The sequence below is a fragment of the Nicotiana sylvestris genome, chromosome 11, assembly GCF_000393655.2.
Source record: "Nicotiana sylvestris chromosome 11, ASM39365v2, whole genome shotgun sequence".
NCBI lineage: Eukaryota > Viridiplantae > Streptophyta > Magnoliopsida > Solanales > Solanaceae > Nicotiana > Nicotiana sylvestris.
Window position 1 is genome coordinate 35,265,883 of NC_091067.1, and position 13,590 is coordinate 35,279,472.

The 13,590-nt window shown below is 44.0% G+C and overlaps 1 protein-coding gene across 1 annotated transcript; it reads right to left on the reverse strand.

The window, feature by feature from the left end:
* Positions 1–461: 461 nt before the first annotated feature.
* Positions 462–824, reverse strand: LOC138880922 (uncharacterized). The gene has a single exon (XM_070161107.1). The coding sequence runs from the start codon at positions 822–824 to the stop codon at positions 462–464; it is 363 nt and encodes a 120-aa protein (XP_070017208.1).
* Positions 825–13,590: the final 12,766 nt, after the last annotated feature.

The window sequence follows — 13,590 nt, forward strand, 5'->3', positions numbered from 1 at the left end:
ATATAGACCGGAAAACGCCAAAATTCCAATTTTGCCAATTCAAGCCTAAATCTACTTTGGACATCCAAAACACATTATGATCATGCTCCTAAGTCAAAAATCACCTCCCGAAGCAATCCTAACCATCAGAACTCACATTCGAGCCCTCTAACATACAAGTAAACATCCGGTTGACTTTTCCAACTTAAGCTTCCTCAAAAGAGACTAAGTGTCTCAAACCTTACCAAATCCTTTCCGAACTCGAACCAACTGATCCGTTCATACATAGAACCGATAGACAAAGCAATAAGAAGCAGAAATGGGGAAACGGAGTGGTAACTCATGAGACGACTGGCCGGGTTATCACATGCTCCCCCTCTTAAAAAACGTTCGTCCTCGAATTAGTCAAGAAACATACCTGAAGACTCAAACAGGTGAGGATATCTACTCCGTATCTCCCAATCGGTCTCCCTGGTAGCCTCCTACATGGGTCGACCTCTACACTGCACTTTCACTAAAGCTATATCCTTTGATCTCAACTTTTGAACCTGACGCTCCAAAATAGCTGCTAGCTTTATATCATAAGTCAAATCACCATCCAACTGAACCGTGATGAAATCCAAAACATGAGATGGAATCCCAATATACCTCTGGAGCATAGAAACATGAAATACCGGATGCACACTTGATAAGCTGTGTGGCAAAGCAAGCTTATAAGCCACATCCCTAATCCTCCGAAGCAACTCAAAAGGCCCAATGAACTGAGGATTCAATTTCCCTTTCTTCCCAAATCTCATAACACCCTTCATGGGTGAAACATTCAATAGAGCCTTCTCACCAATCATGTAGGACACATCTCGAACCTTCTTGACAGCATAACTCTTCTGTGTCTACTGCACTGTACGAAGCCTCTCCTGAATCACCTTCACCTTTTTTAAAGCATCCTGCACTAAGTCTGTCCCCAATAACCTAGCCTCACCCAGCTCAAACCAACCAACTGAAGATATACACCGCCTCCCATACAAAGCCTCATATGGTGTCGTCTAAATACTCGGCTGATAGCTGTTGTTATAAGAAAACTCTACAATCGATAGGAACTGATCTTATTACCCTCCAAAATCAATGACACAAGCACGCAACATGTACTCCAATATTTGAATAGTTTGCTCGGACTGCCCATCCATTTGAGGGTGAAAAGTCATGCTCAACTCAACCTGAGTACCCAACTCTCGCTGCACCGACCTCCAAAACTGTGAGGTGAACTGAGTGCCCCTATCTGAAATGATGGAAACTAGGACACCATGCAAACGAACAATTTCCCGGATATAGATTTCTGCCAACCGCTCTAAGGAATAGGTAGTACACACACGAATGAAATGTGCGGACTTGGTCAGTCGATCTACAATCACCCAAATAGCATAAAACTTCTTCAATGTCCGTGAGAGCCCAACTATAAAGTCCATGGTAATCCGCTCCCACTTCCACTCTGGAATATCCATCCGCTGAAGCAAGCCACCTGGTCTCTGATGCTCATATTTCACCTGCTGACAATTGAGACACCCAGCCACAAATCCCACAATGTCTTTCTTCATTCTTCTCCACCAATAATGCTATCTCAGATCCTAATATATCTTCGCAGCACCCGGATGAATGGAATACCTTAAGTTATGGGCCTCCTCCAGAATCAACTCCCGAAGCTCATCCACATTGGGCACACATATCCGGCCATGCATCCTCAACACTCCATCATCACCAATAGTCACATCTCTAGCATCATCGTGTTGAACTCTGTCCTTAAGGACAAGAAAAAGTAGATCATCAGACTGGCGCTCTCTAATGCGATCATATAAGGAAGACCGAGAATTCACACAAGCCAATACCCGACTGGGCTCCGAAATATCTAACATCACAAATCGATTGGCCAAGGCTTGAACATCAACTATAAGAAGTCTCTCCCCAACTGGAATATATGCCAAACTCCCCATACTCACCGCCTTTCAGCTCAAAGCATTGGCCACCACATTGTCCTTCCCAGATGGTACAATATAGTGATATCACAATCCTTTAGAACTCTAACCACATCCGCTGCCTCAAATTGAGATCCTTTTGCTTGAACAAGTGCTGGAGGCTACGATGATCAGTAAACACCTCACAAGACACCCCATACAGATAATGCCTCCAAATCTTCAATACGTGAACAATGGCAGCCAACTCCAAGTCATGAACGAGGTAGTTCTTCTCATGGGGCTTCAACTGAGGAGAAGAATAAGCAATATCTCTACCCACTTGCATCAAAACACACCCAATACCCACTCTCAAAGCATCACAATACACAATATATGAACCTGAAGCTGGTGGAAAAACTAACACTGGATTTGTGGTCAAGGTTATCTTGAGCTTCTGAAAGCTCTCCTCACACTCATGCGACCATACAAATGAAGCACCCTTCTGAGTCAACTTGGTCAGGGGCGATGCGATAGATGAAAATTCCTGAACAAACCGACGATAATAGCCCGCCAAACCAAGAAAGATTTGAATCTTTGTGGCTGAGGACGGTCTGGGCCAACTCTGAATCGCCTCTATCTTTTTCGAATCAACCTGAATACCATCACTAGACACTACGTGCCCCATGAAAGCCATTGAACTTAGCCAAAACTCACACTTGGAGAACTTTGCATAAAGCATCTCCTACCCCAATATCTGCAACACAACTCTCAAATGCTCAGTGTGCTCCTCCTAGATACGCGAGTACACCAGAATATCATCAATGAAGAATATGACAAATGAGTCGAGATAAGGCCGGAACACGTTGTTCATCAAATGCATAAACGTAGCTGGAGCATTGGTTATCCCAAAGGACATAACCAAGAACTCATAATGACCATATCGGGTCCTGAAATCTATCTTAAGAATATATGAGTCCCTGATCTTCAACTAGTGATAACCCAAATGGAGATCAATCTTGGAGAACACTCTCTCTCCCTGAAGCTGGTCGAATAAATCATCAATGCGAGGCAAGGGATACTTGTTCTTGATTGGTACTTTGTTCAATTGCCTATAATCAATGAACATCCTCATAGTGCCATCCTTTTTCTTCATAAATAGAACTGGCGCACCCCAAGGCGGCACACTAGGCCAAATGAACCCTTATCAAGGACTTCCTGAAGCTGCTCCTTTAACTCATTCAACTCCGATGGTGCCATACGATACGGCGAAATAGAAATGGACTGAGTACCCAGAACCAGGTCAATACCAAAGTCAATATCCCTATCTGGTGGCATGCCCGACAGGTCTACAAGAAACACATTGGGAAAATCCCTCACAAAGGGAACAAAATCAATACTAGGAGTCTCTGCACCGACATCCCTCACAAAGGCTAGATACGAAAGAAAACCCTTCCCAACCATATGCTGGGCCTTCAAGAATGAGATTAACCTACTGGGAACATAATCTATCATACTTCGCCACTTAATCCGTGGCACACCCGGTATAGCCAATATGACTGTCTTTACTTGACAGTCCAGAATAGCACGACATGGAGATAGCCAATCCATGCCCAAAATAATGTCGAAATCCACCATATATAATAATAAAAGATCCCCTATGGTCTTCAGACCCCCAATAGTCACCACACAGGATCGGTGCACACAGTCTACAACAACAGTATCGCCCACCAAAGTAGATACATGAACAGGTGAAACAAGAGTCTCACGGGGCATATCCAAATAACGAGCGAAGTATGATAACACATAGGAAAAGGTGGACCGGGATCAAATAATACAGAGGCATCTATGTGGTAGATAGAAACAATGCCTGTAATCACGACATCTATAGCAGCAACATTTGGTCTACCTGGGAGGGCATAAAAACGAGCCTGACCACCACCCAATCGACCTCCCCCTCTGGGGAGACCCCTAGCTGACTGGCCCCCACCCCTAGCTGCCTGAGCGGGTGGTGAAATAACTGGATCTAAAGTCGACTGCTAACCCCTCTACTAAGACGGACCCTCAAGAAGACGAGGACACTGCCTCCTCATATGCCCAAACTCTCTACACTCATAACAACTCCCCGGTACGGGAGATGGGACAGAAGGGAACCCCTAGCACTGGAATGACCAGAATAACGACCACGCATGGAAGAACCCTGAACTGATGGAGTACGGGATGAACTCTCGGCTGGAAAGGCACTTAGTGTTGAATGGCCCTGATGAGAACGGTGAGAACCATGACTCGATGATGCCCCACGATAACCTAGGCGAGCTGATTGAGCCTGCCTGAATGGACGAGCTCTACCATGCTGAAACTGTCCTCTCGAAGGAGCACTACCAAAGCTGCCAGATCCCCGAGGCCTCTTGGCCTCTCTCTCCTCTTGATCCTAACGATGAACTGACTCAATCTCCCGAGCAATGTCTACAACCTCCTCTAAGGTATCACCAATCACCCTCTCTCTGGTCATGAGAATATGAAGCTGATAAGTGAGGCCATTAACAAACCTCATAATCCTCACTCTATTTGTTGGAACCAACCCGACCTCCTAACTCAGAGAACCACATCTCATACTGTGTCACAGTGATCTATCCCTAACGCAACTACTCGAACTGCCTGCGCATCTCCTCTCGACGAGACTGTGGCACATACTTCTCCAAAGAGAGAACAGAGAATTACTGCCAGTAAGGGGCACTGCACCAGCAGGCCTACGCCTCTCATAAGCCTCCCACCAAGTAAAATCAACCCTAGAAAACTAAAAGTTAGTAAATGCTACACCACTGGTCTCTAGAACACCCGTTTTACGAAGCATCCTCGCCCTCTACACCACTGAAAGTCGGAGGTTGAAGTCTACCAAACCTCTCTAGTCGATGTTGCTCGTCGTCCGGCATAACTGTTTACCATATACTCCTGAGCTAGTGCAACCGACTGGGCTGGAGGTGCCCCCTGTGTCTGATGTCCCTGCACAACATGCTCAAGTGTGCAAGTAATGGGAGTCTGGGTGCCTCCCCCGGCCTAAAAAGTAGTTGCGTCTGTAGTAACTGAGACCGCATGAGCCAAACTAGTACACACTAATAGAATCTGAGCTAAAGCCTCTTAAAGGCCTAGAATCAAAATAGGCACAACTGGTGCCTGCGCTGGTGCTGTTGTAGCGTCCACAACTGGGACCTAATCCTGAACTTGGGTAGCTAGTGGATCTGTAAGTGCTGCCCTAGCTGCTGTGCGGGCCATACCCCTATCCCTACCACGGCCTCGACCGTGTCCTCGGCCTCTAGTGGCTCTAGCTGGTGGTACAGGTGGTCGTCCATCCTGCCCGATAGCATGTGTTCTCACCATCTGTGAGAGAATGGAATAACATAAATTTAGTACTCGAATCAACAGATTCGCATTACAAGAATTTTAAGAATATGAAGTTTTTCCTAAAGGTTCTGCAGCCTTTCGAGGATAAATACAAACGTCTCCATACCGATCCGCGAGACTCTACTAAACCGGCTCATAACTCGCAAGACCTATATAACCTGGCTCTGATACCAACTTGTCAAGACCCCAAATACCTAGTCGTGATGTCGCCTATCACATTACTAGGCAAGCCAACCCAAACCATTAATTACAGCAAATTTCTTTTATAAAATCATTTTCTAACACGGTTTAAATCTCAATTTTCTTAAGGAATGAATAAAACAACTAAAAATGTGCGAAAATCAATAAAACATTAAACCAACATAGCTCCAACATCTAGTGTCACGAGTCTAGAGCCTCCAAATATACAAGTCTGATATGTCTAATATAAAACAAGTCAAATGAAGAAAAACAAGGATAAGAGGAAGAAAGCAGGGCTGCGGACACCATGCAGCTACCTTGCAGTCTCCAACAAACTCTGAAAATGCTAAAGACCCTCACTCTACCACTCGGGCACTTGGATCTGTACACAAGGTACAGCGAGTAACATAAGTACGCCAACTTAGTAAGTAACTAAAGTAAATAAAGTCTAAAAGCAGTGACGAGCAGTTAAAAGCATATAAAGGAATAAACAGCAGGATAGCAGATCAAACTTCACAGTTTAAAAACTAGTTTTGTCATAAAAACTTTAGTTTCAATCGGAATACTTGAAATCACTTACTTAGCAATTTTTCAACAGAGGCTTATTTTAAAAGAAGAGTGAAATCAGTGTGAAAATATCATAAATGGGCCACTTGGGCAAGGTATCACTTAGAATATGGCCTCTCAGGTAGCCTGTCAGTCAGTAGTGACTCAACTCTCGTCACTCAGTACTCACTCTCAGCACTCAGGCTCATTAATATCACATAATAGTAATAATAATAATAGTAACCACTGCGACGTGCAACCCGATACATAGTTTAAAGTCAACTATGCTTACTGGGGGTGTACAGACACCGGAGGGGATCCTACAGCCCAAGTGTCATATCGCTGCAGCACGTAGCCCGATCCAATATATATATCGTTGTGGCCTGCAACCCGATCCATATAACTATTGTTGCAGTATGTAGTCCGATCCATAATATGTACATATAATATATTACTACGGCGTGAAGCCCAATCCATAAGATTTATAATCCTCGCCATTAGGTCCTCAACCTCTCTTAGTCATTAACCTTACAGCTACTCGGGCATAACAGAAGAATTCAAGGGAAACTCAGTCCAAATAGTCTTCACATTTAAGAAGTAGAGTGATAATGCCAGTTTAAACAATAGACAGGTAAAACATGACTGAGGATATGCTTTTAATCAAATAGAGAGAGGAAAAACAGTAAAAATGCCCTTAAGGGTCTCAACAGGTCGGCACAAGGCCCCAAAAATGACATACATTCAATAATACAATATTAGCATCTACAACATGAGATATCATAAGATTTCCAACGAAGTACGAGGCTTAATAGCCGCTACGGGACGGACCAAGTCACAATCCCTACCCGTGCATGCCCACACCCTCGTCACCTAGCATGTGTCTCACCACATTGATCAAAACAATTCGAAATGTCGGGGTTTTGTACCCTCAGTTCCAGATTTACAATGGTTACTTACCTCAAACCGGGTGAATTACTACTCCGCGATGCCTCTGCCTCTCGCCTCAGCCTCAAGTCGTGCGAATCTACCCAAAACTAGAATTATAACATTAGAATATGCTAAAGGATCAAAGCCCAAGTGAAAATATTTAAATTATGCCAAAAATCCCGAAATTTACCAAACCCCACCCCTGGGCCCACATCTCTAAACTCGATAAAAATCATATCAATGGAAACTTTATCCTTTCACGAGTTCGTATATACCAAGAATACCAAAATCCGACCATAAATGGGCCCTCAAATCCTCACTCAAAGATCTCTGATACCAAGCCCTAATCTCTCAAATTTCTTCCTTAATTTCCACTGATACCATGATTAAATAATGGAAAAATGATCATAAACCCAAGTAATGAAGCTTAGGGAACTTACCCAACTAATTCCCTTCGATTTTCCCTTGAAATCACTGCCCTAACTCCCTTCCCATTTTCAAAAATGGAGAACTTAACAAAATTTTGCGAAGGAAAAAATATATACCTTCTGGCCTAGGGATTCCGCACCTGCGGCCCTTTAACCGCTTCTGTGGTCTAGACCACTGCACCTGCGGTTTCCACTTAAAACTCTAAAGTCGAACCTGCAACCAAATAACCGCACCAGCGGCATCGCAGGTGCGCTCAGCACACCACATCTACGGCTCCTGCCCTTCACATCTTGGACTACTTTTGTGGTCCTTTCCTCGCATCTGCGGCATCGCACCTGCGGTCTCCAATCCGTAGGTGCGGAAACAACAGAAGCAGAAAATTCTGCAGCTTTACCAAAAATTCCAACTCTCCGTCAACCATCCGAAAACACCCCGAGGCCCTCGAGACCTCAACCAAAAGCACAAACACATCATATACCACCACTCAAACTTGTACCAATCTTCAAAACACCTCAAACAACATCGAATCAACCAAAACATATCAGATTTAAGCCTAAGTTTCTAAAATCTTCCAAATTACGCTTTTGATAAAAAAGTATACCAAACCACGTCCGAATGACCTGAAATTTTGCACACACATCCCAAATGACCCAACGGAACTACTGTAACTCCCGAATTTCCATTTCGACCCCTATATCAAAATCTCATCCCTAGACCGAAAAAAGCCAAAATTCCAATTTCGCCAATTCAAGCCTAAATCTACTCTGGGCCTCGTTCCAATCACGCTCCTAAGTCCAAATCACCTCCCGAAGCTATACGAACCATCGGAACTCACATCCGAGCCCTCTAACATATAAGTCAACATCCGATTGACTTTTCCAAGTTAAGTTTCCTCAAAAGAGACTAAGTGTCTCAAACCATACCAAATCCTTTCCGAACCCGAGCCAACCGACCCGTTCACACATAGAACCGATATAAAAAGCAATAAGAAGCAAAAATGGGGGAAACAGAGCGGTAACTCATAAGACGACTAGTGGGGTCATCACAGTATTTTACCTGCTAACAATCCAAAAATCGAACTACATATGCAACAATGTCTTTCTTCATTCTCCTCTACCAATAATGATGTTGCAAGTTATGATACATATTAGCGGCGCCCAAATGAATAGAGTACCAGGAACTATGGGCCTCTTCTTGAATCAACTCACTAAGTCCATCCACATTAGGCATACAAATAGGACCCTGCATCCTCAAAACTCCATCATCTCCAACTGTAATTTGTTTGGCACCCCCGTGCTACACTGTGTCTCTAAGGACAAGCAAATGAGGATCATCATAATGTCGATCTTGAATACGCTCAAATAATGAAGAATGAGCGACTGTGAAAGCTAACACACGACTGGGCTCAGAAACATCCTACATCACAAACTGATTCGCTAAAGCCTGAACATCCAAAGCAAAGGTCTCTCACCGACCGGAATATACACAAGACTGCCTATACTGACTGGCTTTCTACTCAAAGCATCGGCCACCACATTGGCCTTCCCTGGATGGTATAAGATGATGATATTATAGTCTTTCAATAGCTCCAACCACCTTCGCTGCCTCAAATTTAGCTCCTTCTGCTTGAACAAGTACTATAGACTCTTATGATCCGTGAACACCTCAGATGACACACCATATAAATAGTGCCTCCAAATCTTCAACGCGTGAACAATGGTTGCTAACTCCAAATCATGAATTGGAAAATTATTCTAATGGATCTTGAACTATAGTGAAGCATAAGCAATTACCTTGTCATCCTGCATTAACACTGCACCAAGTCCAATACTAGATACATCATAATACACTGTATGTGGCCCTGAACCTGTGGCAAAATCAACACCGGCGCCATAGTCAAAGCTATCTTGATCTTCTGAAAGCTTGCCTTACACTCGTCAACAACCTGAACTGGGCACTCTTTTGGGTCAACCTAGTCATCGGGGTTGCAATAATGAAAACCTCTCCACAAACCGATAGTAATAGCTAGCCAAACCCAAGAAACTCCAGATCTTAGTAGCTGACGCAGGTCTAGGCTAGTTCTTGACTACTTCTATCTTTTTCGGATCCACCTAAATACCCTATGTTGATACAATGTGACCCAAGAATGTAACTGAACTCAACCAGAACTCACACATCAAAAACTTAGCATACAACTAACTATCTTTCAAGGTCTGAAAAACCATTCTCAGATGCTGCTCATTCTTCTCCCGGCTACAGGAATAGATCAAAATGTCATCAATGAAGACTATCATGAACAAAACCAAGTAAGGCTTAGACTATCAGTTCATCAAATCCATGAAGGCTGGTGGAGCATTTGTCAACCCGAATGACATCACCAAAAACTCGTAATGCTCGTACTGAGTTCGGAAAGGTGTCATCATATGCCCTAATCCTCAATTGATGGTAGCCAGATCTCAAGTCAATCTTCGAAAATACCTTGGCACCCTGAAGTTGATCAAACAAATCATCAATCCTCGACAATGGGTACTTATTCTTGATTGTGACCTTGTTCAACTACCAATAATCTATACACATCCTCATCGATCTGTCTTTCTTCTTAAAAATAACACCGGCACACCCCAAGGCGAGACACTAGGTCTAATGAAGCCTTTATCAAGTAGGTCTTGCAACTGCTCCTTTAATTCTTTCAACTCAGGCAAAGCTATAATATGGCGGAATAGAAATGGGCTAAGTGCCTGGAGCCAAATCAATGTAGAAGTCAATATCCCTATCGGGTGGCATACCCGACAGGTCTGAAGGAAATACCTTAGGAAACTCACAAACAACAGGCACAGAATCCATAGAAGGAACCTTGGCACTAGAATCACGAACATATGCCAAATAGGCCAAACATCCCTTCTCAACCATACGCCGAGCCTTCATATATGAGATAACCCTACGGGTGGAATGACCAGGCATCCCTCTCTACTCTAAACGGGGTAGACCCGACAAGGCTAAGGTTAGAGTCTTGGCATGATAGTCCAAGATAGCGTGGTAAGGTGATAACCAGTCCATCCCCAATATGACATCAAAATCAACCATATCCAAAAGTAACAAATCTACTCGGGTATCAAGACACCAATCATATTTATACATGAATGATGGAAACGATCTACCACAATAGAATTACCCACAAATGTAGACACATATACAAGAGCACTCAAGGAATCACTAGGCATGACCAAATACGGTGCAAAATAAGATGACACATAGGAGTATGTAGATCCTGGATCAAATAGAAATGAAGCATCTCTACTACAAACCAGAACAGTACTTGTGATAACTGCATCGGAGGCCTCAACCTCAGGCCTAGCTGGAAGAGCATAACATTGTGGCTGGGCCCCACCACTCTGAACTACATCTTTGGTACGACCTTCCGTTAGCTAGCCACCACCTCTAGCGGCCTAACCTTCACCTCTAATACCTCTACCTTCACCTCTAGAACTTATACCTCCCCATCTAGCTGGCTGAGTGAGAGGTGGAACACTAGATGCCTGAACCATGGCACGGGAACCCTGATGCTAAGAGCTGCTCGGTGCTCGAGGGCAAAATCTAGCAATATGGCTCATGTCACCACAATTATAACAAGCCCTTGGCTGCTGAGATTGTTGACCCTATCAGCCTGAATAACAACTCTGAAAACTTTGGAGCGGAGGTGCACTGATAGGAGCTGGTGGTGCACTATATGGCAACTAATCAGAATACTGCATATGAGAACCACGACCACCTGGTGCACCATGAGAAGCTTGAAGTGCTAAATGAAATTCCCTAGAAGGATCGCCCCTACCAAAATAATCCCTAGCTCCAGACAAGGCACCACTAAACCTGCCCGAATGACGAGGCCTCTTGTCAGTCCCCTAACCACTCCCCTATGATAGAACCATCTCAACTCTCCTGGCCATATTGGCTGCATCCTGAAAAGAAATCTCGCTTCCTGTCTCCTTAGCCATCTGCAATTAAATAGGCTGAATGAGTCCCTCAATGAACCTACTCACTCTCTCTCTTAGTGGGAAGTATAAGAAGAGCATGACGGGCCAAGTCAATAAATCTGGTCTCGTACTGAGTAACAGTCATAGAACCCTGCTGAAGATGTTCCAACTGTCTCCGATAGTTCTCCCTCTGATTGAAAGGAAGAAACTTCTCCAGAAATAGTTGAGATAGCCGATCCCAAGTCAAAGTCGGTGGCCCAGTTGGTCTACCCAAACAATAATTTCTCTACCAAGTCTTGGCGGATCCAAAGAGATAAAAAACAACAAAGTCGACCCCATTTGTCTCCACTATCGCCATGTTCCGTAGAACCTCATGACAACTATCCAAATAATCCTGGGGATCCTCAGAAGATATACCACCAAAAGTAGCAGTGAAAAGGTTGGTGAACCTGTCCAACCTCCATAAGGCATCAGTAGACATACCTGGCCCCTCACCGGTCTGTGCCACAACACCCGACTGAACCACTCCAACTGGCAGAGCTTCTAGAGTCTAAAACTAGGGAGCCATCTACTTCGGAGTGCGAGTAGCAGGAGTCTGGGCTCCTCCTATAGCATGAGAGATGGCTGGTTCTACAAGAAGCAAGCTTGCAAAGGCAACACTCTCCATAAGGCCTACTAGATGGACCAGAGCATCCTGAAGTACCGAGGTGGCGATGAACCTCTCTGGACCTGAGCTGGTCCTGGTGGAACTACCTGGGATGGAACCTCATCGTCAAACTCAACTTGAGGCTCTGCCGTTGGTGTTGTTGCTTGAGCTCTGTGTTGAGTCCTACCTCTGCCTCGGGCCCTAGCACGGCCTCAGCCTCTACCCCTCGCAGGAGTTGCTACTAGGGGCTTGGGCTGCTGGTCAGCTGATGAAGCGGTACATGTTCTCACCATCTATGAAAGAACAAAGTGGAAGTTCAATTAGTGTTGATAAACCAAGTCGCATGACAAGAAAGGATAGATGTAAAGTTTTTCCTAACTCTGTAGCCTCTAGGGATAAATACAAACATCTCTGTACCGATCCCTTAGACTCTACTAAGCTTGTCTGTGAATTGTGAGACCTAAGCAACCTAGAGCTCTAATACTAACTTGTCACGATTCGGATTTCCCACCCTCAAGATTCGTGATGGTGCCTACTCATGAAAGCTAGGCAAGTTGATTATTATGGATTCATTACCCTTTTTCCTTAACCTTTTTAACATTTATAAATTTACATGCAATCAACAACGAAATAATCATAATAAATAAAAATGCAGAAGACGAAATCTAACAATCTAACCAAATATGTCACAACCCAAACTGGAGGGCCATGACTAGCACCCGACCATACTTGCCGAGCACCAACGTACATTTTATCTAACCTTCTTTATTATCTTTTAGGGCTGATGAGATCAATATAAATGGTAGACATGGATCATGGACAACCAACCATAAAATATGATGGCATGAACATACATAACATGGGATGACCAGACAATCAAAAAACTATATATATATGGTACGAGCTACCACGCTACCATGAAAGTCTATACAACAAAAACCAACCGACAAGGCATACCAAACTATACATGAGTCGACACCTGTCTAAGAGCCTCTAAAGGAACATAAGTTCTGCAACATAGTCAGAACAGGACCCCGACATACCCATAACGTCTATAACAAAAATGCATACCAAGACCACGACATGCCTGAAGAAGGGATCTCGCCAATCACCACTAAACTAGACTGCCTACTATGGTGGGGTAGCTGCGCCTGCCTGTCTATCAGGACCTGCAACACGACATGCAGCGTCCACAAATAAAAGGACGTCAGTACGAATAAAGTACTGAGTATGTAAGGCAGGGAACCATAAATACGATCAGTAATGTAAGTAAGGATAGAGAATATACAAGTTGTAACATCTTAGTACCTCTGAGGCTACTGACATGAAATGCATGATACATATGTATAAATACATAAACCTTTAAAACATTCGCCTCTATGGGCATCATCATCATCATATCGTACCCGGCCATAATAGGCTCGGTAAAAATGTACCCAGCCATCATAAGGCTCAGTAGAATCGTACCCGGCCACGTGGAGCTCGGTAAAACCCAACTGATCAGAGGTTGCACAATAGGTGCCGTACGCGGCCAACTATAGCGTGGCTCGGTAGAGTAAAATAGATA

What these genes read in the sequence shown, in the direction of transcription:
- LOC138880922 (XM_070161107.1), bottom strand. Translation starts at nt 824, where the DNA reads ATGATTGGTGAGAAGGCTCTATTGAATGTTTCACCCATGAAGGGTGTT.